This window comes from Oncorhynchus tshawytscha, unplaced genomic scaffold, assembly GCF_018296145.1.
Source record: "Oncorhynchus tshawytscha isolate Ot180627B unplaced genomic scaffold, Otsh_v2.0 Un_contig_673_pilon_pilon, whole genome shotgun sequence".
NCBI classification, from domain to species: domain Eukaryota; kingdom Metazoa; phylum Chordata; class Actinopteri; order Salmoniformes; family Salmonidae; genus Oncorhynchus; species Oncorhynchus tshawytscha.
The window spans coordinates 32,265-58,316 of record NW_024609787.1 but is presented as its reverse complement, the minus strand read 5'-3'; the positions used below and the strand labels follow the sequence as shown (position 1 = coordinate 58,316).

The following is a 26,052-nucleotide window of genomic DNA, read 5'->3' as shown; positions in this document are numbered from 1 at the left end:
CAACAAGTGGGACACAATCATGAAGTGGAACGACATTTATTGGATATTTCAAACTTTTTTAACAAATCAAAAACTGAAAAATTGGGCGTGCAAAATTATTCAGCCCCCTTAAGTTAATACTTTGTAGCGCCACCTTTTGCTGCGATTACAGCTGTAAGACGCTTGGGGTATGTCTCTATCAGTTTTGCACATCGAGAGACTGACATTTTTTCCCATTCCTCCTTGCAAAACAGCTTGAGCTCAGTGAGGTTGGATGGAGAGCATTTGTGAACAGCAGTTTTCAGTTCTTTCCACAGATTCTCGATTGGATTCAGGTCTGGACTTTGACTTGGCCATTCTAACACCTGGATATGTTTATTTTTGAACCATTCCATTGTAGATTTTGCTTTATGTTTTGGATCATTGTCTTGTTGGAAGACAAATCTCCGTCCCAGTCTCAGGTCTTTTGCAGACTCCATCAGGTTTTCTTCCAGAATGGTCCTGTATTTGGCTCAATCCATCTTCCCATCAATTTTAACCATCTTCCCTGTCCCTGCTGAAGAAAAGCAGGCCCAAACCATGATGCTGCCACCACCACCATGTTTGACAGTGGGGATGGTGTGTTCAGGGTGATGAGCTGTGTTGCTTTTACGCCAAACATAACGTTTTGCATTGTTGCCAAAAAGTTCAATTTTGGTTTCATCTGACCAGAGCACCTTCTTCCACATGTTTGGTGTGTCTCCCAGGTGGCTTGTGGCAAACTTTAAACAACACTTTTTATGGATAACTTTAAGAAATGGCTTTCTTCTTGCCACTCTTCCATAAAGGCCAGATTTGTGCAATATACGACTGATTGTTGTCCTATGGACAGAGTCTCCAACCTCAGCTGTAGATCTCTGCAGTTCATCCAGAGTGATCATGGGCCTCTTGGCTGCATCTCTGATCAGTCTTCTCCTTGTATGAGCTGAAAGTTTAGAGGGACGGCCAGGTCTTGGTAGATTTGCAGTGGTCTGATACTCCTTCCATTTCAATATTATCGCTTGCACAGTGCTCCTTGGGATGTTTAAAGCTTGGGAAATCTTTTTGTATCAAAATCCGGCTTTAAACTTCTTCACAACAGTATCTCGGACCTGCCTGGTGTGTTCCTTGTTCTTCATGATGCTCTCTGCGCTTTTAACGGACCTCTGAGACTATCACAGTGCAGGTGCATTGATACGGAGACTTGATTACACACAGGTGGATTGTATTTATCATCATTAGTCATTTAGGTCAACATTGGATCATTCAGAGATCCTCACTGAACTTCTGGAGAGAGTTTGCTGCACTGAAAGTAAAGGGGCTGAATAATTTTGCACGCCCAATTTTTCCGTTTTTGATTTGTTAAAAAAGTTTGAAATATCCAATAAATGTCGTTCCACTTCATGATTGTGTCCCACTTGTTGTTGATTCTTCACAAAAAAATACAGTTTTATATCTTTATGTTTGAAGCCTGAAATGTGGCAAAAGGTCGCAAAGTTCAAGGGGGCCGAATACTTTCGCAAGGCACTGTATATATATATATATATATATATAACTAATCAGAGTGTTGCTTAATTTCATGAAATATTTTGTGCCTTTACTAAAATATGATGTAACCGGACCCTTTTTAAAGGGTGGGAGGTTACCGCGGTAACCTCGTGTTATGTTTGTTGCCAGGGAGACAGAGAGTCTGACGAGCAGCCGCCGTCACCTTGTCTTGAAACTCAAAACGTAGAAGGAAAAAAAAAAACAACCTAAGCGTGTGAACAAAACAAAAATGTAAAAACAGACAAAAAAATACGAGAACAAAAAAGTCTGACTTTTAAGTAAGACTTTAATTTTCAAGTCAATTTGACCCGAGTGCTTCTGCAGCTTTATTTACCAATAAAATGACATATTTGACTATTTCTATTGTTTGCACTGTGAAGTCCTGACCCACCTGCCAACGTGGCCGGTGGAAGAGACGTCTTCTTCCCCGCCAACGCCAAAACCTAATCGATAATGTCTCTCCGCAGAACGCAGTTACTACACGACGCACCCCACTAAGCCTCACTTATTAAAACGCTGTTGGCCACTGCCATTGAGGCTACTATAGCTCCCCCTCTGGCCCACACTCCAGCACAGCAGGTGGCGCTAATGCACCAACGTTGGATGCCAACCACCGAAAAAAAAGAAGGAAAAAAAACACAGAAGGAGGCTGCTAACGAGCTAGGCTAGGGGGACACCGGGAACACAGGGTCCTTCGACCCCAGCCAGCCGAGCACTGCTTTCCCACAGTTCTGTTTCCTTTTATGGGTTGGAAATTAAGATTTAAAAAAAAGAGGCACTCACACACCTGAGCAATCTTTTTTTTGCAGGTGCCTGGTAACAGTTGAACAAGATGAAGGAATAAGGAAACAGGACACTGCTCTTGATAATATCACTGATCTTTAATAAGCTTTACATATGAGCTGTGTGCGGGTTGGGAAGTCGCTAGCTAGTGTCGCCAGCCCGACTCTTTAACGGGTTGGGAAGTCGCTAGCTAGTGTCGCCAGCCCGACTCTTGCGTGGCCCTACCGGGTAGTGATTACCCCCGTCGTAATGTTAAAATAACTGGGGGGAAAGCAGTGCTCCGCAGGCAGGGGAGAAGGACAGTGTGTGGCAGTGTCCTAGCTAGCTAGCAGCCTCAATGTCAGTGGGCGCGGCATGTAGTGGGAGGGAGAGCCGTGTAGTGGGAGGGGGACCGTGTAGTGGGAGGGGGGACCGTGTAGTGGGAGGGGGAGCCGTGTAGTGGGAGGGGGACCGTGTAGTGGGAGGGGGGACCGTGTAGTGGGAGGGGGACCGTGTAGTGGAGGGGGGACCGTGTAGTGGAAGGGGGACCGTGTAGTGGAAGGGGGGACCGTGTAGTGGAAGGGGGGACCGTGTAGTGGAAGGGGGGACCGTGTAGTGGAGGGGGGACCGTGTAGTGGAAGGGGGGACCGTGTAGTGGGAGGGGGGGACGCCGTGTAGTGGAAGGGGGGACCGTGTAGTGGGGGGGGGGACCGTGTAGTGGAAGGGGGGACCGTGTAGTGGAAGGGGGACCGTGTAGAGGGAGGCCGGACCGTGTAGTGGGAGGGGGGACCGTGTAGAGGGAGGCCGTGTAGTGGGAGGGGGGGACCGTGTGGAGTGGAAGGGGGGGGACCGTGTAGTGGAAGGGGGACGCCGTGTAGTGGGAGGCCGTGTAGTGGGAGGCCGTGTAGTGGGAGGCCGTGTAGTGGGAGGCCGTGTAGGGGAGGGGGGACCGTGTAGAGGGATGCCATGTAGTGGGAGGGGGGACCGTGTAGTGGGAGGGGGGACCGTGTAGAGGGAGGGGGACCGTGTAGTGGGAGGGGGGACCGTGTAGTGGGAGGGGGGACCGTGTAGTGGGAGGGACGCGCCGTGTAGTGGGAGGGGGGGGGGACCATGTAGTGGGAGGGGGGACCGTGTAGTGGGAGGGGGAGGGCGTGTAGTGGGAGGGGGACCATGTAGTTGGAGGGGGACCGTGTAGTGGGAGGGGGGACCGTGTAATGGGAGGCCGTGTAGTGGGAGGGGGAGGGCGTGTAGTGGGAGGGGGGACCATGTAGTGGGAGGCCGTGTAGTGGGAGGGGGACGTGTAGTGGGAGGGGGACCGTGTAATGGGAGGCCGTGGTGGGAGGGGGAGGGCGTGTAGTGGGAGGGGGGGGACCGTGTAGGGGAGGCCGACCGTAGTGGGAGGGGGGGCCGTGTAGTGGGGGGGGACCATGTAGTGGGAGGCCGTGTAGTGGGAGGGGGACCGTGTGTAGTGGGAGGGGGGGGACCATGTAGTGGAGGGTGTAGGGGAGGGGGGACCGTAGTGGGAGGAGGGACCGTGTAGGGGAGGGGGGGGGGACCGTGTAGTGGGAGGGGGACCGTGTAGTGGGAGGCCGTGTAGTGGAAGGGGGGGAGGTATTGGGAGGCCGTGTAGTGGAGGGGGGGACCGTGTAGTGGGAGGCCGGTAGTGGAAGGGGGGACCGTGGGGGAGGCCGTGTAGTGGAGGGGGGGGACCGTGTAGTGGGAGGGGGGGACAGTGTAGTGGGAGGGGGACCGTGTAGTGGGAGGGGAGGGTAGGGGAGGCCGTGTAGGGGGACCGTGTAGGGGGGGACCGTGTAGTGGGAGGGGGGGGGACCGTGTAGTGGGAGGGGGACCGGGGGGAGGGGGACCGTGTAGTGGGAGGGGACCGTGGGGGAGGGACCGTGTAGTGGGAGGGGGGACCGTGTAGGGGAGGGGGGACCGTGTAGTGGGAGGGGGACCGTGTAGTGGGAGGGGGGACCGTGTAGTGGGAGGGGAGGGGGACGTGTAGTGGGAGGGGAGGGGGACCGTGTAGTGGGAGGGGAGGGGGACCGTGTAGTGGGAGGGGAGGGGGACCGTGTAGTGGGAGGGGAGGGGGACCGTGTAGTGGGAGGGGAGGGGGACCGTGTAGTGGGAGGGGGGGGACCGTGTAGTGGGAGGGGGAGGGGGACCGTGTAGTGGGAGGGGAGGGGGACCGTGTAGTGGGAGGGGGGGGGACCGTGTAGTGGGAGGGAGGGGGACCGTGTAGTGGGAGGGGGGGACCATGTAGTGGGAGGGGCGGACCGTGGGGACCGTGTAGTGGGAGGGGGGGGACCGTGTAGGAGGGAGGGGGACCGTAGTGGGAGGGGAGGGGGACCGTGTAGGGGAGGGGGACCGTGTAGTGGGAGGGGGGGGGACCGTGTAGGGGAGGGGGGGGGACCGTGTAGTGGGAGGGGGGGGGACCGTGTAGTGGGAGGGGGGGGACCGTGTGGGAGGGGGGGACCGCGTAGTGGGAGGGGAGGGGGACCGTGTAGTGGGAGGGGAGGGGGACCGTGTAGGAGGGGAGGGGGACCGTGTAGTGGGAGGGGAGGGGGACCGTGTAGTGGGAGGGGAGGGGGACCGTGTAGTGGGAGGGGAGGGGGACCGTGTAGTGGGAGGGGGGGGGACCGTGTAGTGGGAGGGGAGGGGACCGTGTAGTGGGAGGGCCGTGTAGTGGGAGGGGGGACTGTGTAGTGGGAGGGGGGGGGACCGTGTAGTGGGAGGGGGGGACCGTGTAGGGGAGGGGGGGACCGTGTAGTGGGGGGAGGGGACCGTGTAGTGGGAGGGGGACCGGGGGAGGGGGGACCGGGGAGTGGGAGGGGGGGGACCGTGTAGTGGGAGGGGAGGGGGACCGTAGTGGGGGGAGGGGGACCGTGGGGGAGGGGAGGGGGACCGTAGTGGGGAGGGGGGGGGACCGTAGTGGGAGGGGAGGGGGACCGTGTAGTGGGAGGGGGGGGGACCGTAGTAGGAGGGGGGGGGGACCGTGTAGTGGGAGGGGAGGGGGACCGTGTAGTGGGAGGGGGGGGGACCGTGTAGTGGGAGGGGAGGGGGACCGTGTAGTGGGAGGGGGACCGTGTAGTGGGAGGGGGGGGGACCGTGTAGTGGGAGGGGGGGGACCGTGGTAGGGGAGGGGGGGGACCGTGTAGTGGGAGGGGGACCGGGGGACCGTGTAGTGGGAGGGGGGGGACCGTGTAGTGGGAGGGGAGGGGGACCGTGTAGTGGGAGGAGGGGGACCGTGTAGTGGGAGGGGGGGGGACCGTGTAGTGGGAGGGGGGGGACCGGTGGGAGGGGAGGGGGACCGTGTAGTGGGAGGGGGGGGGACCGTGTAGTGGAGGGGAGGGGGACCGTGTAGTGGGGGGGGGACCGTGTAGTGGGAGGGGAGGGGGACCGTAGTGGGAGGGGAGGGGGACCGTGTAGTGGGAGGGGAGGGGGACCGTGTAGTGGGAGGGGAGGGGGACCGTGTAGTGGGAGGGGAGGGGGACCGTGTAGTGGGAGGGGAGGGGGACCGTGTAGTGGGAGGGGAGGGGGACCGTGTAGTGGGAGGGGGGGGACCGTGTAGTGGGAGGGGAGGGGGACCGTGTAGTGGAGGGGGGGACCGTGTAGGGGGGGGGGGACCGTGTAGTGGGAAAGGGGGGGACCGTGTAGTGGGAGGGGGGGGGGACCGTGTAGTGAGGGAGGGGTGTAGTGGGAGGGGGGACCGTGTAGTGGGAGGGGGAGGGGGACCGTGTAGGAGGGGAGGGGGACCGTGGTGGGAGGGGAGGGGGACCGTGTAGTGGGAGGGGGGGGGACCGTGTAGTGGGGGGAGGGGGGAGGGGGACCGTGTAGTGGGAGGGGGGGGGACCGTGTAGTGGGAGGGGGGGGACCGTGTAGTGGAGGGGGACCGTGAGTGGGAGGGGGGACCGTGTAGTGGGAGGGGAGGGGGACCGTGTAGTGGGAGGGGGGGGGACCGTGGTGGGGGGAGGGGACCGTGTAGTGGGAGGGGGGACCGGGTGGGAGGGGAGGGGGGGACCGTGTAGTGGAGGGGAGGGGACCGGGGGAGGGGAGGGGGACCGTGGGAGGAGGGGGGACCGTGTAGGGGAGGGGAGGGGGACCGTGTAGTGGGAGGGGAGGGGGACCGTGTAGTGGGAGGGGAGGGGGACCGTGTAGTGGGAGGGGAGGGGGACCGTGTAGGGGAGGGGGACCGTGTAGTGGGAGGGGGGGGGGAGGGGTGGGACCGGGGGGGGGGGGGACCGTGTAGTGGGAGGGGAGGGGGACCGTGTAGTGGGAGTGTAGTGGGAGGGGGGGGGACCGTGTAGTGGGAGGGGGGGGGACCGTGTAGTGGGAGGGGGAGGGGGGGGACCGTGTAGTGGGAGGGGGGGACCGTGTAGTGGGAGGGGAGGGGGACCGTGTAGGGAGGGGGGGGGACCGTGGGGAGGGAGGGACCGTGTAGTGGGAGGGGGGGGGACCGTGTAGTGGGAGGGGAGGGGGACCGTGTAGTGGGAGGGGGGGGACCGTGTAGTGGGAGGGGGGGGACCGTGTAGTGGGGGGGGGACTGTGTAGTGGGAGGGGGGGACCGTGTAGTGGGAGGGACCGTGGGGAGGGGGGGACCGGGGGGGGGGAGGGGGGGACCGTGTAGTGGGAGGGGAGGGGGACCGTGTAGTGGGAGGGAGGGGGACCGTGTAGTGGGAGGGAGGGGGACCGTGTAGTGGGAGGGGGACCGTGTAGTGGGAGGGGAGGGGGACCGTGTAGTGGAGGGGAGGGGGACCGTGTAGTGGGAGGGGGGGGGGACCGTGTAGTGGGAGGGGGGGGACCGTGTAGTGGGAGACCGTGTAGTGGGGGGGGGACCGTGTAGTGGGAGGGGGACCGGGACCGTGTAGTGGGAGGGGGACCGTGTGGAGGGGGGGGGACCGTGTAGTGGGAGGGAGAGACCGTGTAGTGGGAGGGGGGGAGGGTGGGAGGGAGGGACCGTGTAGTGGGAGGGGGACCGTGGGGGAGGGGGACCGTGTAATGGGAGGGGGACCGTGTAGTGGGAGGGGGGGACCGTGTAGGAGGGGGGACCGTGTAGTGGGAGGGGGGGACACAGTGTAGGGGAGGGGGACCGTGTAGTGGGAGGGGAGGGGGACCGTGGGGAGGGGAGGGGGGACCGTGTAGTGGGGGGGGACCGTGTAGTGGGAGGGGGGGGACCGTGTAGTGGGAGGGGAGGGGGACCGTGTAGTGGGAGGGGAGGGGGACCGTGTAGGGGAGGGAGGGGACCGTGTAGTGGGAGGGGGGGACCGTGTAGTGGAAAGGGGGGGGACCGTGTAGTGGGAGGGGAGGGGGAGACCGTGTAGTGGGAGGGTGAGGGGGGGCCGAGTGGGAGGGGGGGACCGTGTAGTGGGAGGGGGGGGACCGTGTAGTGGGAGGGGGGACCGCAGAGTGGGAGGGGGGGACCGTGTAGTGGGAGGGGGGGACCGTGTAGTGGGAGGGGGGGACCGTGTAGTGGGAGGGGTGTAGTGGGAGGGGGGACACCGTGTAGTGGGAGGGGGGGACCGTGTAGTGGGAGGGGGACCGTGTAGGGGGGCCAGACATCAGTGGGAGGGGAGGGGGAGACCGTGCAGTGGGAGGGGGGGACCGTGTAGTGGGAGGGGAGACCCGTGTAGTGGGAGGGGGACCGTGGTGGGAGGGGACCGTGTAGTGGGAGGGGGGGGGACCGTGTAGTGGGAGGGGGACCGTGTAGTGGGAGGAGGTGTAGTGGGAGGGGGGGACCAGTCAGTGGAAGGGGGAGGGGGGGGACCGTGTAGTGGGAGGGACCGTGTAGGGGGGGGGGGACCAGTAGTGGGAGGGGGACCACAGTGAGGGGGACCGTGTAGTGGGAGGGGAGGGGGACCGTGTAGTGGGAGGGAGGGGGACCGTGTAGTGGGAGGGGAGGGGACCGTGTAGTGGGAGGGGAGGGGACCGTGTAGTGGGAGGGGGGGACCGTGTAGTGGAGGGGAGGGGGACCGTGGGGACCTGGGACCGTGTAGTGGGAGGGGGACCAGGGGAAGGGGGGCCGTGTAGTGGGGGGGACCGTGTAGTGGGAGGGGGGGGACCGTGTAGTGGGAGGGGGGGGGGGACCGTGTAGGGGGGGACCGTGTAGTGGGAGGGGGACCGTGTAGTGGGAGGGAGGGGGACCGTGTAGTGGGAGGGGGACCGTGTGGGAGGGGAGGGGTGGGAGGGTGAGTGGGAGGGGATTTGTAGTGGGAGGGGGACTGTGTAGTGGGAGGCCGTGTAGTGGGAGGGGGGAGGGGGAGTGGAAGAGCAGGGGAGGGGGGACCGTGAGTGGAGGGACCGTGAGGGGGGGGGGACCGTGTAGTGGGAGGAGGGGGACCGTGTAGTGGGGGGAGGGGGACCGTGTAGTGGGAGGGGACAGGGACCGGGTGGAGGAGGGGGACCGTGTAGTGGGAGGGGGGGGGACCGTGTAGTGGAGGGGGGGACCGTGTAGTGGGAGGGGAGGGGGACCGTGTAGTGGAAAGGGGGGGGGACCGTGTAGTGGGAGGGGGACAGGTGACAGTGGGGCTGGAGGAGGGGACCGTGTAGTGGGAGGGGGGGGGTGTAGTGGGAAGGGGGGGACCGTAGTGGAAGGGGTGGACCGTGTAGTGGGAATCCAACAGGGACCGTGAGTGGGAGGGGGACCGTGTCTCAGTGGGGGGACCGTGTAGGGGGGACCGTGTCTCAGTCCAGACACCGTGGAGTGGAGGAACCTACCGTGTCTCAGTGGGACAGGGGACCGTGGAGTGGGAGGGGGGGGGACCGTGTCAGTGGGAGGGAGGGGGACCAGTGTAGTGGGAGGGGGGGGACCGTGTAGTGGAAAGGGGGGACCGTGTAGTGGGAAGGGGGACCATGTAGTGGGAGGGGGACCGTGTAGTGGGAAGGGGTGGAGTGTAGGGGACCGTGTAGTGGAGAACCTGCCCGTGTAGGGGAGGGGACCCGTGTAGTGGAGGGGAGGACCATGGTGGGAGGGGATCCGTGTAGTGGAGGGGGGGGACCGTGTAGTGGGAGGAGGGGGGGACCGTGGGAGTGGGAGGGGGGACCGTGTAGTGGGAGGGGGGACCGTGTAGTGGGAGGGGAGGGGGACCGTGTAGTGGGAGGGGAGGGGGACCGTGTAGTGGGAGGGGAGGGCCATGTAGTGCCGTGTAGTGCACCGTTTTTAAGGGCCCAGAATGCAGTGGGCGGTCTGCAGATGTCCATGTTCGGTCCTGATTGCTAGACTGCGACACAAACTCGGTCTTTAGACTAGGGCCCAAATTATAAGAAAATATACTTACATAAGAACTGTCAAACTCGCTGCCAAACGGGTGGTTCTTAACTGAGGAAAGAACAAAAATACAGACATTATCATCCAACCACGCCCCTTTCATCCAACCACGCCCCTTTCATCCAACCACGCCCCTTTCATCCAACATTTGAAACACAGGGGACAATAATGACAGACAGTAAATGAATACATCACAGAAATATGGTCTTTCATAACCTAGCGTAGTTAACCTAGCGTAGTTAACCTAGCGTAGTTAACCTAGCGTAGTTAACCTAGCGTAGTTAACCTAGCGTAGTTAACCTAGCGTGTTAACCTAGCGTAGTTAACCTAGCGTAGTTAACCTAGCGTGTCTAGTTAACCTAGCGTAGTTAACCTAGCGTAGTTAACCTAGCGGGCAGAGTCGTTGTAAATAAGAATTTGTTCTTAACTGGCTTGCCTAGTTAAATTAAGGTTAAATAAAAAATAAAGAGTGAGGTTTGAGGAGAGAGAAGAGCAGACATCACAGTGAGGGTTGAGGAGAGAGAGAAGAGCAGACATCACAGTGAGGGTTGAGGAGAACCTAAGAGCAGACGATCACAGTGAGGGTTGAGGAGAGAGAAGAGCAGACATCACAGTGAGGGTTGAGGAGAGAGAGAAGCAGACATCACAGTGAGGGTTGAGGAGAGAAAGAGCAGACATCACAGTGAGGGTTGAGGAGAGAGAGAAGAGCAGAGATCACAGTGAGGGTTGAGGAGAGAGAAGAGCAGACGATCACAGTGAGGGGGGACAGAGGAGAGAGAGAAGAGCAGACATCACAGTGAGGGTTGAGGAGAGAGAGAGAGCAGACGATCACAGTGAGGGTTGAGGAGAGAGAAGAGCAGACGATCACAGTGAGGGTTGAGGAGGAGCTGAGAACCTAGCAGACTCATCACAGTGAGGGTTGAGGAGAGAGAGAAGAGCAGACGATCACAGTGAGGGCTTGAGGGAGAGAGCTAGAGCAGACATCACAGTGAGGGTTGAGGAGAGAGAGAAGAGCAGACAATCACAGTGAGGGTTGAGGAGAGAGAAGAGAGACATCACAGTGAGGGTCTCATCCAAGAGAGCAGACGATCACAGTGAGGGTTGAGGAGAGAGAAGAGCAGACAATCACAGTGAGGGTTGAGGAGAGAGAAGAGCAGACGATCACAGTGAGGAGAGAGAGAAGAGCAGACGATCACAGTGAGGGTTGAGGAGAGAGACCTAGCAGACAATCACAGTGAGGGTTGAGGAGAGAGAGAAGAGCAGACGATCACAGTGAGGGTTGAGGAGAGAGAGAGAGAGCAGACATCACAGTGAGGGTTGAGGAGGGAGAAGAGCAGACATCAGAGTGAGGGTTGAGGAGAGAGAGAAGAGCAGACATCACAGTGAGGGTTGAGGAGAGAGAAGAGCAGACATTCACAGTGAGGGTTGAGAGAGAAGAAGAGCAGACATTCACAGTGAGGGAGGAACCTAGCTAGTGTCTCATCCAACAGGAGGAGAGGAGAGAAGAGCAGACGATCACAGTGAGGGCTGAGGAGAGAGCAGACGGTTGTGTCACACGTGAGTCACTGTCTGAACACGAGGCTGGATGCAGACCAACATTAGCAGGGCTGTGGTGAGCTAGTGAGTGTGAGCATTGTACACACACACACACACACACACACACACACACACACACACACACACACACACTGTATGCTCGGCACACAGCCACAGACGTATTATTATCTGAAAGCATTCATTAAAGTAGTGGGTGTTACATTAATAACGTCTACGATTAACACATTAACAACGCTACAGACGGTAGCCAATGGCGTCTGTCCATAACGGCCCTCTATTCCCTACGTAGTGCACTACTTGGAGAACAGGGCCCTATATGACTCATACCAAATTCATATGATTCATGCATGAGTTCGACCCATTTAATTTCAAATGGGGTCAACTGAGAGCTCTGGGCGTCTGCAGTTCAAACAGCATTTCGCAATGTGCATTGTTTTATATATATTTGCTTGGCAGTGCCCTTCACTCTGTGGATGATTTGCATAATTTACAATACAGTCATCAGCCGACTACCAGCAGCAGCCTGATCCGGTCTGCTGAAGTGAAGAGCATCCGACAGGGACAGGAGCTGGAGGAACCTAGCTAGTGTCTCATCCAACAGGGACAGGAGCTGGAGGAACCTAGCTAGTGTCTCATCCAACAGGGACAGGAGCTGGAGGAACCTAGCTAGTGTCTCATCCAACAGGGACAGGAGCTGGAGGAACCTAGCTAGTGTCTCATCCAACAGGGACAGGAGCTGGAGGAACCTAGCTAGTGTCTCATCCAACAGGGACAGGAGCTGGAGGAACCTAGCTAGTGTCTCATCTCATGGAGGAACCAGGGACAGGAGCTGGAGGAACCTAGCTGGTGTCTCATCCAACAGGAAGTGTCTGGAGGAACCTGGAGGAACCTAGCTAGTGTCTCATCCAACAGGGACAGAGCTGGAGGAACCTAGCTAGTGTCTCATCCAACAGGGACAGGAGCTGGAGGAACCTAGCTAGTGTCTCATCCAACAGGGAGGAGGAGTGTCTGGAGGAATCCAACAGGGACAGGAGCTGGAGGAACCTAGCTAGTGTCTCATCCAACAGGGACAGAGGAGAGCTGGAGGAACCTAGCTAGTGTCTCATCCAACAGGGACAGGTCTTCCAACAGGGACAGAGGAGCTGGAGGAACCTAGCTAGTCATCTAGTGTCTCAGCTGGAAGCTAGTGTCCCGACAGGGACAGGAGCTGGAGGAACCTAGCTAGTGTCTCATCCAACAGGGACAGGAGCTGGAGGAACCTAGCTAGTGTCTCATCCAACAGGGACAGGAGCTGGAGGAACCTAGCTAGTGTCTCATCCAACAGGGACAGGAGCTGGAGGAACCTAGCTAGTGTCTCATCCAACAGGGACAGGAGCTGGAGGAACCTAGCTAGTGTCTCATCCAACAGGGACAGGAGCTGGAGGAACCTAGCTAGTGTCTCATCCAACAGGACAGGGGAGCTGGAGGAACCTAGCTAGTGTCTCATCCAACAGGGACAGGAGCTGGAGGAACCTAGCTAGTGTCTCATCCAACAGGGACAGAGGGAGCTGGAGGAACCTAGCTAGTGTCTCATCCAACAGGGACCAGGGAGCTGGAGGAACCTAGCTAGTGTCTCATCCAACAGGGACAGAGGGAGCTGGAGGAACCTAGCTAGTGTCTCATCCAACAGGGACAGGGGAGCTGGAGGAACCTAGCTAGTGTCTAATCCAACAGGGACAGGGAGGAGCTGGAGGAACCTAGCTAGTGTCTAATCCAACAGGGACAGGAGCTGGAGGAACCTAGCTAGTGTCTCATCCAACAGGGACAGAGGGAGCTGGAGGAACCTAGCTAGTGTCTCATCCAACAGGGACAGAGGGAGCTGGAGGAACCTAGCTAGTGTCTCATCCAACAGGGACAGAGGGAGCTGGAGGAACCTAGCTAGTGTCTCATCCAACAGGGACCAGGAGCTGGAGGAACCTAGCTAGTGTCTCATCCAACAGGGACAGAGGGAGCTGGAGGAACCTAGCTAGTGTCTCATCCAACAGGGACAGAGGGAGCTGGAGGAACCTAGCTAGTGTCTAATCCAACAGGGACAGAGGGAGCTGGAGCAACCTAGCTAGTGTCTAATCCAACAGGAACAGGAGCTGGAGGAACCTAGCTAGTGTCTAATCCAACAGGGACAGGAGCTGGAGGAACCTAGCTAGTGTCTCATCCAACAGGGACAGGAGAAACCTAGCTAGTGTCTCATCCAACAGGGACAGGAGCAACCTAGCTAGTGTCTCATCCAACAGGGACAGAGGGAGCTGGAGGAACCTAGCTAGTGTCTCATCCAACAGGGACAGAGGGAGCTGGAGCAACCTAGCTAGTGTCTAATCCAACAGGGACAGAGGTAGCTGGAAGAACCTAGCTAGTGTCTCATCCAACAGGGACAGGAGCTGGAGGAACCTAGCTAGTGTCTCATCCAACAGGAACAGAGGGAGCTGGAGGAACCTAGCTAGTGTCTCATCCAACAGGGACAGAGGGAGCTGGAGGAACCTAGCTAGTGTCTAATCCAACAGGTACAGGAGCTGGAGGAACCTAGCTAGTGTCTCATCCAACAGGGACAGAGGGAGCTGGAGGAACCTAGCTAGTGTCTCATCCAACAGGACCAGGAGCTGAAACAACCTAGCTAGTGTCAAATCCAACAGGACCAGAGGGAGCTGGAGGAACCTAGCTAGTGTCTCATCCAACAGGGACAGGAGCTGGAGGAACCTAGCTAGTGTCTCATCCAACAGGACCAGAGAGAGCTGGAGGAACCTAGCTAGTGTCTCATCCAACAGGACCAGGAGCTGGAGGAACCTAGCTAGTGTCTCATCCAACAGGGACAGAGGGAGCTGGAGGAACCTAGCTAGTGTCTCATCCAACAGGACCAGGAGCTGAAACAACCTAGCTAGTGTCTAATCCAACAGGGACAGAGGGAGCTGGAGGAACCTAGCTAGTGTTTAATCCAACAGGGACAGAGGGAGCTGGAGGAACCTAGCTAGTGTCTAATCCAACAGGAACTGAGGGAGCTGGAGGAACCTAGCTAGTGTCTAATCCAACAGGGACAGGAGCTGGAGGAACCTAGCTAGTGTCTAATCCAACAGGGACAGAGGAAGCTGGAACAACCTAGCTAGTGTCTCATCCAACAGGAACAGGAGCTGGAGGAACCTAGCTAGTGTCTAATCCAACAGGGACAGAGGGAGCTGGAGGAACCTAGCTAGTGTTTAATCCAACAGGGACAGAGGGAGCTGGAGGAACCTAGCTAGTGTCTAATCCAACAGGGACAGGAGCTGGAGGAACCTAGCAAGTGTCTCATCCAACAGGACCAGAGGGAGCTGGAGGAACCTAGCTAGTGTCTAATCCAACAGGACCAGGAGCTGGAGGAACCTAGCTAGTGTCTCATCCAACAGGAACCGGAGCTGAAACAACCTAGCTAGTGTCTAATCCAACAGGAACAGGAGCTGGAGGAACCTAGCTAGTGTCTAATCCAACAGGGACAGGAGCTGGAGGAACCTAGCTAGTGTCTCATCCAACAGGGACAGGAGAAACCTAGCTAGTGTCTCATCCAACAGGGACAGGAGCAAACCTAGCTAGTGTCTCATCCAACAGGGACAGAGGGAGCTGGAGGAACCTAGCTAGTGTCTCATCCAACAGGGACAGAGGGAGCTGGAGCAACCTAGCTAGTGTCTAATCCAACAGGGACAGAGGTAGCTGGAGGAACCTAGCTAGTGTCTCATCCAACAGGGACAGGAGCTGGAGGAACCTAGCTAGTGTCTCATCCAACAGGAACAGAGGGAGCTGGAGGAACCTAGCTAGTGTCTCATCCAACAGGGACAGAGGGAGCTGGAGGAACCTAGCTAGTGTCTAATCCAACAGGGACAGGAGCTGGAGGAACCTAGCTAGTGTCTCATCCAACAGGGACAGAGGGAGCTGGAGGAACCTAGCTAGTGTCTCATCCAACAGGACCAGGAGCTGAAACAACCTAGCTAGTGTCTCATCCAACAGGACAGAGGGAGCTGGAGGAACCTAGCTAGTGTCTCATCCAACAGGGACAGGAGCTGGAGGAACCTAGCTAGTGTCTCATCCAACAGGGACAGAGAGAGCTGGAGGAACCTAGCTAGTGTCTCATCCAACAGGACCAGGAGCTGGAGGAACCTAGCTAGTGTCTCATCCAACAGGGACAGAGGGAGCTGGAGGAACCTAGCTAGTGTCTCATCCAACAGGACCAGGAGCTGAAACAACCTAGCTAGTGTCTAATCCAACAGGGACAGAGGGAGCTGGAGGAACCTAGCTAGTGTTTAATCCAACAGGGACAGAGGGAGCTGGAGGAACCTAGCTAGTGTCTAATCCAACAGGGACAGAGGGAGCTGGAGGAACCTAGCTAGTGTCTCATCCAACAGGGACAGGAGCTGGAGGAACCTAGCTAGTGTCTAATCCAACAGGGACAGAGGGAGCTGGAACAACCTAGCTAGTGTCTCATCCAACAGGGACACAGGAGCTGGAGGAACCTAGCTAGTGTCTCATCCAACAGGGACAGAGGGAGCTGGAGGAACCTAGCTAGTGTCTCATCCAACAGGGACAGAGGGAGCTGGAGGAACCTAGCTAGTGTCTCATCCAACAGGGACAGGAGCTGGAGGAACCTAGCTAGTGTCTCATCCAACAGGACAGAGGGAGCTGGAGGAACCTAGCTAGTGTCTAATCCAACAGGACCAGGAGCTGGAGGAACCTAGCTAGTGTCTCATCCAACAGGAACCGGAGCTGAAACAACCTAGCTAGTGTCTAATCCAACAGGAACCGGAGCTGAAACAACCTAGCTAGTGTCTAATCCAACAGGAACCGGAGCTGAAACAACCTAGCTAGTGTCCTAGCTACCTGTAGGCAACAACCTAGCTACCTGTAGGCACGCTAGGAGGAACCTAGCTAGTGTCTCATCCAACAGGGACAGGAGCTGGAGGAACCTAGCTAGTGTCTCATCCAACAGGGACAGAGGGAGCTGGAGGAACCTAGCTAGTGTCTCATCCGACAGGAACAGAGGGAGCTGGAGGAACCTAGCTAGTGTCTCATCCAACAGGAACAGAGGGAGCTGGAGGAACCTAGCTAGTGTCTCATCCAACAGGGACAGGAGCTGGAGGAACCTAGCTAGTGTCTCATCCAACAGGGACAGAGGGAGCTGGAGGAACCTAGCTAGTGTCTCATCCGACAGGAACAGAGGGAGCTGGAGGAACCTAGCTAGTGTCTCATCCAACAGGAACAGAGGGAGCTGGAAGAACCTAGCTAGTGTCTCATCCAACAGGAACCGGAGCTGAAACAACCTAGCTAGTGTCTAATCCAACAGGAACCGGAGCTGAAACAACCTAGCTAGTGTCCTCCAACTACCTGGAGGCAACCTAGCTAGTGTCTCATCCAACAGGGACACGGGAGCTGGAGGAACCTAGCTAGTGTCTCATCCAACAGGGACAGGAGCTGGAGGAACCTAGCTAGTGTCTCATCCAACAGGGACAGAGGGAGCTGGAGGAACCTAGCTAGTGTCTCATCCGACAGGAACAGAGGGAGCTGGAGGAACCTAGCTAGTGTCTCATCCAACAGGAACAGAGGGAGCTGGAGGAACCTAGCTAGTGTTTAATCCAACAGGAACAGGAGCTGGAGGAACCTAGCTAGTGTCTCATCCAACAGGGACAGGAGCTGGAGGAACCTAGCTAGTGTCTCATCCAACAGGAACAGAGGGAGCTGGAGGAACCTAGCTAGTGTCTCATCCAACAGGAACAGGAGCTGGAGGAACCGAGCTAGTGTCTCATCCAACAGGACCAGGAGCTGGAGGAACCTAGCTAGTGTCTCATCCAACAGGGACAGGAGCTGGAGGAACCTAGCTAGTGTCTACCGCCTGCTGCACCTACTAACAGAGCAGTAAGTGTGTTTGGGGTGTGTGTGTCCTAGACAGGGGAAATCACTGGTCACTCTGTACTTCCTGCTCTGCTCCTCATCTGCATCTCAAATGTACATTTTACAAACATTTGAGTCATTTAACAGACGCTCTTATCCAGAGAGACTGACAGTAGTGAGTCATTTAACAGACGCTCTTATCCAGAGAGACTGACAGTAGTGAGTCATTTAACAGACGCTCTTATCCAGAGAGACTGACAGTAGTGAGTCATTTAACAGACGCTCTTATCCAGAGAGACTGACAGTAGGGAGTCATTTAGCTGATTCTCTTATCCAGAGAGACTTACAGTAGTGAGTCATTTAGCAGACTCTTATCCAGAGAGACTGACAGTAGTGAGTCATTTAGCAGACTCTTATCCAGAGAGACTTACAGTAGTGAGTCATTTAGCAGACTCTTATCCAGAGAGACTTACAGTAGTGAGTCATTTAGCAGACTCTTATCCAGAGAGACTTACAGTAGTGAGTCATTTAGCTGATTCTCTTATCCAGAGATACTTACAGGAGCGATTAGGGTTAAGTGACTTGCTCAAGGGCATCGACAGATTTTTCCACCTAGTTGGCTTGGGGATTCGAACCAGCGACCTTCGCTGGCCCAATGCTCTTAACCGCTAGGCTACCTGCCGCTGGCACCCGATTCCCTATGTTAGACCAGGGCACGTAGGGAATAGTGTGACATTTGGAAGCAATCCCAGCTCCCTGCTCTGGCCTGCCCCAGTCTCCCCTCCCCCGGCCTGCCCCAGTCTCCTCTCCCCCCCGGCCTGCCCCAGTCTCTTCTCCCCCGGCCTGCCCCAGTCTCCTCTCCCCCGGCCTGCCCCAGTCTCCTCTCCCCCCGGCCTGCCCCAGTCTCCTCCCCCGGCCTGCCCCAGTCTCCTCTCCCCCCGGCCTACCCCAGTCTCCTCTCCCCCCCTTATCCAGGCCTACCCCAGTCTCCTCTCCCCCGGCCTACCCCAGTCTCCTCCCCCCCCCATTTAACAGCCTACCCCAGTCTCCTCTCTCCCCCGGGCCTACCCCAGTCTCCTCTCCCCCCCCGGCCTGCCCCAGTCACCTCTCCCCCGGCCTGCCCCAGTCTCCTCTCCCCCGGCCTGCCCCAGTCTCCTCTCCCCCGGCCTGCCCCAGTCTCCTCTCCCCCCCGGCCTACCCCAGTCTCCTCTCCCCCCGGCCTGCCCCAGTCTCCCCCCCCCCCGGCCTGCCCCAGTCTCCCCTCCCCCGGCCTGCCCCAGTCTCCCCCCCCCGACCTGCCCCAGTCTCCTCTCTCCCCCGGCCTGCCCCAGTCTCCTCTCCCCCCCGGCCTGCCCCAGTCTCCTCTCCCCCCGGCCTACCCCAGTCTCCTCTCCCCCCGGCCTACCCCAGTCTCCTCTCCCCCGCCTGCCCCAGTCTCCTCTCCCCCCCGGCCTACCCCAGTCTCCTCTCCCCCGGCCTGCCCCAGTCTCCTCTCCCCCCCGGCCTGCCCCAGTCTCCCCTCCCCCGGCCCGGCCTACCCCAGCCCCAGTCTCCTCTCCCCCGGCCTGCCCCAGTCTCCCCTCCCCCGGCCTGCCCCAGTCTCCCCTCCCCCGGCCTGCCCCAGTCTCCCCTCCCCCGGCCTGCCCCAGTCTCCTCTCCTCCCGGCCTGCCCCAGTCTCCTCTCCTCCCGGCCTGCCCCAGTCTCCTCTCCCCCCCGGCCTACCCCAGTCTCTGCTGTGACGTAACACCACCACTGTGTCTCAGACACCGCCCATTATTCAACACTCACTTGCCCTCCCCACATGAAATGCTTCCTATACAGAGAGCTGGTAGTGAACAGTTTCATTATAATGAATGACAACCTGTAGGCACGAATTTGTCTAAAATACACAATGGTTGGGGGTACATATATATGCATGTACTGAAAAACTAACTGCACTGTAAAATGCTGCTGAATGGGATCATTGAATATTTCATGTGTTTTGTGGCTTTGACAGCACTCACGGGTGCAGTTGTGAGGTAGCATAAGAGTGTAGCTGCAGTGTCCAGACAGGCATAGGCATCTTCCCTGCTGATTTGGCTAATGCTAGTCATTTGCTTAGGTTATATAGGTTTTAATAGCTCACTGTAAATACTACAGTATGTGTATTAATAAGGCTTTAATCGAGTCATTTCTATGAGCATACTCTGAAACACACACAGTGGGGTTGAACGGGCTAGTGGGCCGATCGTTCGCTACGGAAGCCAACGGATGGAGGTTGCTGTCTATGCTGACATGATAAAACGTCTGCTGTGCCCTCCATAGAGAAGAAGTGTCCCTCTATGTAGAATGATGATGTAGGACTTCCTGTCTCTGAAGGTGTGAATGGGGGGGGGGGACGACACAACAACTGCTAAACCCGCTTCTTTACACACCAAATGAGTCCTGTGAAATCATTGTTTTTTTTTTAGGCCTAAACATTTAGGTTCCCTGCAGCGATTTTCTGCTAAGAGGCTAATAACTGATTTTGATGTCAGACAACGAGTGACTCTGGTGCAGAATACAAAAAGCACATCATGTACTGTATGTAGTGTTAACTATTGGGAAATCCTTTCTGGAGTGTATACGTTTCACATATCTTCTTATTTGTCTCCTCGCTGAATTAAAAAATGTAGCAATTTTAAAAATATGTGAGTAGCAATTCAAAACTTCTGTTAGATTGTTTTCACATTACAATGTCTATTGCACAAGGCAAAAAAAAGTCTGGCCATCCTATGCATAAAGCAGTATCTAGACAGTCAGTCACTAATAATCCTATGTGTTAAGCAGTATCTAGACAGTCAGTCACTAATAATCCTATGTATAAAGCAGTATCTAGACAGTCAGTCACTAATAATCCTATGTGTTAAGCAGTATCTAGACAGTCAGTCACTAATAATCCTGCATAAAGCAGTATCTAGACAGTCAGTCACTAATAATCCTATGTGTTAAGCAGTATCTAGACAGTCAGTCACTAATAATCCTGTATAAAGCAGTATCTAGACAGTCAGTCACTAATAATCCTATGTATAAAGCAGTATCTAGACAGTCAGTCACTAATAATCCTGTATAAAGCAGTATCTAGACAGTCAGTCACTAATAATCCTGTTTATAAAGCAGTATCTAGACAGTCAGTCACTAATAATCCTGTATAAAGCAGTATCTAGACAGTCAGTCACTAATAATCCTATGTATAAAGCAGTATCTAGACAGTCAGTCACTAATAATCCTATGTGTTAAGCAGTATCTAGACAGTCAGTCACTAATAATCCTATGCAGTCACAGTCAGTCACTAATAATCCTGTGTTAAGCAGTATCTAGACAGTCAGTCACTAATAATCCTATGTGTAAAGCAGTATCTAGACAGTCAGTCACTAATAATCCTATGTATAAAGCAGTATCTAGACAGTCAGTCACTAATAATCCTGTATAAAGCAGTATCTAGACAGTCAGTCACTAATAATCCTATGTATAAAGCAGTATCTAGACAGTCAGTCACTAATAATCCTGTATAAAGCAGTATCTAGACAGTCAGTCACTAATAATCCTATGTGTTAAGCAGTATCTAGACAGTCAGTCACTAATAATCCTATGTGTAAAGCAGTATCTAGACAGTCAGTCACTAATAATCCTATGTGCAAAGCAGTATCTAGACAGTCAGTCACTAATAATCCTATGTATAAAGCAGTATCTAGACAGTCAGTCACTAATAATCCTATGTATAAAGCAGTATCTAGACAGTCAGTCACTAATAATCCTGTATAAAGCAGTATCTAGATAGTCAGTCACTAATAATCCTATGTGTAAAGCAGTATCTAGACAGTCAGTCACTAATAATCCTATGTGTTAAGCAGTATCTAGACAGTCAGTCACTAATAATCCTATGTGTAAAGCAGTATCTAGACAGTCAGTCACTAATAATCCTATGTATAAAGCAGTATCTAGACAGTCAGTCACTAATAATCCTATGTATAAAGCAGTATCTAGACAGTCAGTCACTAATAATCCTGTATAAAGCAGTATCTAGACAGTCAGTCACTAATAATCCTATGTGTAAAGCAGTATCTAGACAGTCAGTCACTAATAATCCTATGTATAAAGCAGTATCTAGACAGTCAGTCACTAATAATCCTGTATAAAGCAGTATCTAGACAGTCAGTCACTAATAATCCTATGTGTAAAGCAGTATCTAGACAGTCAGTCACTAATAATCCTATGTGTAAAGCAGTATCTAGACAGTCAGTCACTAATAATCCTCTAGACAGTCAGTCACTAAAATCAGTATCTAGACAGTCAGACAGTCAGTCACTAATAATCCTGTGTATAAAGCAGTATCTAGACAGTCAGTCACTAATAATCCTATGTGTAAAGCAGTATCTAGACAGTCAGTCACTAATAATCCTGTATAAAGCAGTATCTAGACAGTCAGTCACTAATAATCCTATGTGTTAAGCAGTATCTAGACAGTCAGTCACTAATAATCCTGTATAAAGCAGTATCTAGACAGTCAGTCACTAATAATCCTGTATAAAGCAGTATCTAGACAGTCAGTCACTAATAATCCTATGTGTTAAGCAGTATCTAGACAGTCAGTCACTAATAATCCTATGTATAAAGCAGTATCTAGACAGTCAGTCACTAATAATCCTGTATAAAGCAGTATCTAGACAGTCAGTCACTAATAATCCTATGTGTAAAGCAGTATCTAGACAGTCTCACACTAATAATCCTGTATAAAGCAGTATCTAGACAGTCAGTCACTAATAATCCTGTATAAAGCAGTATCTAGACAGTCAGTCACTAATAATCCTATGTGTTAAATCCTATGCAGTATCTAGACAGTCAGTCACTAATAATCCTATGTATAAAGCAGTATCTAGACAGTCAGTCACTAATAATCCTGTATAAAGCAGTATCTAGACAGTCAGTCACTAATAATCCTGTGTATAAAGCAGTATCTAGACAGTCAGTCACTAATAATCCTATGTATAAAGCAGTATCTAGACAGTCAGTCACTAATAATCCTGTATAAAGCAGTATCTAGACAGTCAGTCACTAATAATCCTATGTATAAAGCAGTATCTAGACAGTCAGTCACTAATAATCCTATGTATAAAGCAGTATCTAGACAGTCAGTCACTAATAATCCTGTATAAAGCAGTATCTAGACAGTCAGTCACTAATAATCCTGTATAAAGCAGTATCTAGACAGTCAGTCACTAATAATCCTATGTATAAAGCAGTATCTAGACAGTCAGTCACTAATAATCCTATGTATAAAGCAGTATCTAGACAGTCAGTCACTAATAATCCTGTATAAAGCAGTATCTAGACAGTCAGTCACTAATAATCCTGTATAAAGTGTATCTAGACAGTCAGTCACTAATAATCCTGTTAAAGCAGTATCTACAGTCAGTCACTAATAATCTAGACTCAGTCACTAATAATCCTGTATAAAGACAGTCAGTCAGTGATCTAGACAGTCAGTCACTAATAATCTGTCTAGATAAACTGCTAACACATGTGACTGACTAAATAAAGCAGTATCTAGACAGTCACTAATAATCCTATGTATAAAGCAGTATCTAGACAGTCAGTCACTAATAATCCTATGTGTTAAGCAGTATCTAGACAGTCAGTCACTAATAATCCTATGTATAAAGCAGTATCTAGACAGTCAGTCACTAATAATCCTATGTGTAAAGCAGTATCTAGACAGTCAGTCACTAATAATCCTATGTATAAAGCAGTATCTAGACAGTCACTAATAATCCTGTGTATAAAGCAGTATCTAGACAGTCAGTCACTAATAATCCTGTATAAAGCAGTATCTAGACAGTCAGTCACTAATAATCCTGTGTATAAAGCAGTATCTAGACAGTCAGTCACTAATAATCCTGTATAAAGCAGTGTCTAGACAGTCAGTCACTAATAATCCTATGTGTTAAGCAGTATCTAGACAGTCACTAATAATCCTGTGTATAAAGCAGTATCTAGACAGTCAGTCACTAATAATCCTGTATAAAGCAGTATCTAGATAGTCAGTCACTAATAATCCTATGTGTTAAGCAGTATCTAGACAGTCAGTCACTAATAATCCTGTGTTAAGCAGTATCTAGACAGTCAGTCACTAATAATCCTATGTAAAGCAGTATCTAGACAGTCAGTCACTAATAATCCTATGTATAAAGCAGTATCTAGACAGTCACTAATAATCCTGTGTATAAAGCAGTATCTAGACAGTCAGTCACTAATAATCCTGTATAAAGCAGTATCTAGACAGTCAGTCACTAATAATCCTACGTATAAAGCAGTATCTAGAAAGTCAGTCACTAATAATCCTGTATAAAGCAGTATCTAGACAGTCAGTCACTAATAATCCTGTGTATAAAGCAGTATCTAGACAGTCAGTCACTAATAATCCTATGTATAAAGCAGTATCTAGACAGTCAGTCACTAATAATCCTGTGTATAAAGCAGTATCTAGACAGTCAGCCACTAATATTACAAAATACCTGGGCTGGTTATCAATCAGTTTTAAATATTGATATTATACTGCAATTTGGAAGCAAACTGAAGCTTTATACAATGCTACAATTGAACAGTAAACCTAACCACAGAATGATGGATTGGATTGAGAGGCAAAACACTACTAGCTAGCTATGTTTAGGAAGTTACAGTTTACTAGGCTGGATACTTACCGACAACATCGACCTCAGAGGCTCCAGACCCCCTCATCCGGAGATACATGAGGCCGAGCAGGAGGAAGAACAGGCAGGCGGCCATGAGCAGGAACATGGACAGGTAGTGGGCACTGAACCCCCAACCACCGGTGGACGACCCCACCTCCTCCCGCTTGAATTGCTGGAGCAGCTCATCCTCCGGTACCGTGTGCTTCTGTTTGAGACTCGACTGGCTGTAGGCATGGTTGGGACCGCTATGATTTGAATGGTTGGGTCGGTAAGTAGCGGATAGACTGTTGTAGTTGGAGAATCGCGGTCTCAGGCCGATGCTGAATCGGCTGCTGCTGCTGCTGGTGGCGCCATCCCCGCTGTCGATGTGGTTTTTGTTGTATGCGGAAGACGGGGAATTGTTGCCGCTGCTTTCCCCGGGGCTGCCGCGGTCGCTCTCCCCCATCACAGCCGACACGTAGATGGTCCCCCTGGGGTAATGGCGTCGCAGCAAGCTCCCGCTCAGGGACGATTCACCGGGGCTTCGCTTCTTTCCCTCTTCCTCCTCTTCCTCCTCCCCCCGGCCTCCCATCATGTCTAGTCGACTCCTACTAGCGCCAGGCGTGTCGTTTAGTCTGATTGCCATGCCGCCAGTCGTTTCCTGTCCGTTCTCTGACCCCCTGGCACTTCTGTAGGGAGACGGCTTGGAGGAGTGACTCCGTCTGGAGTAGTGTTGCTGTAAGCGCCGGTCTCGTTGAAGGTCCTGCCCAGATATTATCCCCCCTTCTTCCTCTTCCTCCGAATCTGAGTAATCACCGACTTTCTTACTACTGGCGTTCAGTGAGTAAGACGCCCTGTTCCCATTCAGAGACCGACTGTCTCTCTCCGTCTCCCCTTGAAAATCGTCGTCTTCTTCGGGCTCTTCGTCGTAACCCTTCACTTCCGCGGCCCGCGAGACCTCGAGGCTCGATTTTCCCCGGTCCACCCAATCGAGAGAACCGGGTCCGCTTCTCCTCCCCTCCAGCAGCCCGGTGGGAGAGGAGTTGTTACTGCTGGTACTCACAGCGACTCCCAGGCTCTTCCGTGTGGCGGTAGCAGCTCCCGTTGTAGGCCTGATCTGTTGTTGTTGATACGCGGAACCTCGGTCTCTCCTACCGCTGTGATTCACTCCTCGTTTTTTCTTCGGGTCCTCTACGTCCGATTCGTCCGAACTAAAACCCAATACGAACTTCCCAGCTCCGCCAGTTCGCTTTTCGTTCAGGACCGGTCGACCACCGGGGCTCCGGGGCGTGACGTCACGGCTAGCTGGCCTGGCTCCGCATCCCGAAGCTCCCGCCGCCGCCGCCGCTGTGTAGCTGCCGTTACCACCGCTACTACCGTTGTTGTTGATACTACTGCCGCTGTTTCGGTTTTTCCCCGCTCTGGTTCCTCCTTTCTGTTGTTGTTCCTCGCGTAGTTTCTTTAGTTTTTTCAAATAAACCGGTCTCGTATTCTCGGAGACCGGGCCTGGAGTGAATCCAAAGCTCTTTAACTCAGAGAAAAGCTCATCGTCCGTTAGCTGCGCCGTCGCCATCTTTACTCGGAAGGGGAAAAAACTCAAAGCTGTAACGGAAGTGACGAACTAATAGTAAAAAAAAAAAAATCCAAATATAACCGTATCCTGAGTCAGTCAGCTGTCTACAGGCAGGGGGCAGGCGTCTCAATGAGCTGCTATAAGAGCAGTCACGTATAAATAGTAGGTTATATCTAGTGTCTGACAGAGTTGTAAAAATGCGTCGTTTTATAAACATATTGTTTTATGTGAATATTGATTTTGGAGTTTTACCTCGTATTGGAGGCTAAAGGTTGATCCAATCAAATACATGGTTGGTGATTTTCCGCATCGAGCTACTGTAGATTCGATGTTTGTTTAGTCACGTAGTCAGGGTCGCAGATGTATTTTCAGTGTACAGTGAAATACTTAAGCGCCGATGTAATAGTCTATAGGAATCTATAGCCTATTATTTATTGTGTATTGTGAGTACTGTAGACTGTTTTTGCATAAACCACCTAACGATATGGTAAAAGGCCTAGTACATTTTTTTTAATTTTTATTTTATTTAACCAGGTAGGCTAGCTGAGAACAAGTTCTCATTTACAATTGCGACCTGGCCAAGATAAAGCAAAACAGTGCGACACGAACAACAACACAGAGTTTCACATGGAGTAAACAAACATACAGTCATTAATACAGTAGGAAAACTCTATATATAATGTGTCCATACATACTGTATGAGACTGTCTTGTCACCTTACATACTGTAGGTATGTCATGTCACCTTTAGACCAGATGAGGGTATGATTATGTGTGGAATA

The 26,052-nt window shown here is 53.6% G+C and overlaps 1 protein-coding gene across 2 annotated transcripts in view; it reads right to left on the bottom strand.

Moving 5' to 3' along the window:
* lemd3 (LEM domain containing 3) overlaps positions 1 to 25,280 on the bottom strand; it is a 47,580-nt gene extending 22,300 nt beyond the window's left edge. For both annotated transcript variants that reach the window (XM_042318103.1, XM_042318104.1), the window contains exons 1-2: positions 23,729 to 25,280; positions 9,582 to 9,622 (exon numbers count right to left, since the gene is read on the bottom strand). In XM_042318103.1, the coding sequence (XP_042174037.1) occupies positions 9,582 to 9,622; positions 23,729 to 25,271 (1,584 nt within the window). In that variant the 5' untranslated portion in view covers positions 25,272 to 25,280. The remainder of the gene's footprint in view (positions 1 to 9,581; positions 9,623 to 23,728) is intronic.
* Between the last annotated feature and the right edge of the window lie 772 nt (positions 25,281 to 26,052).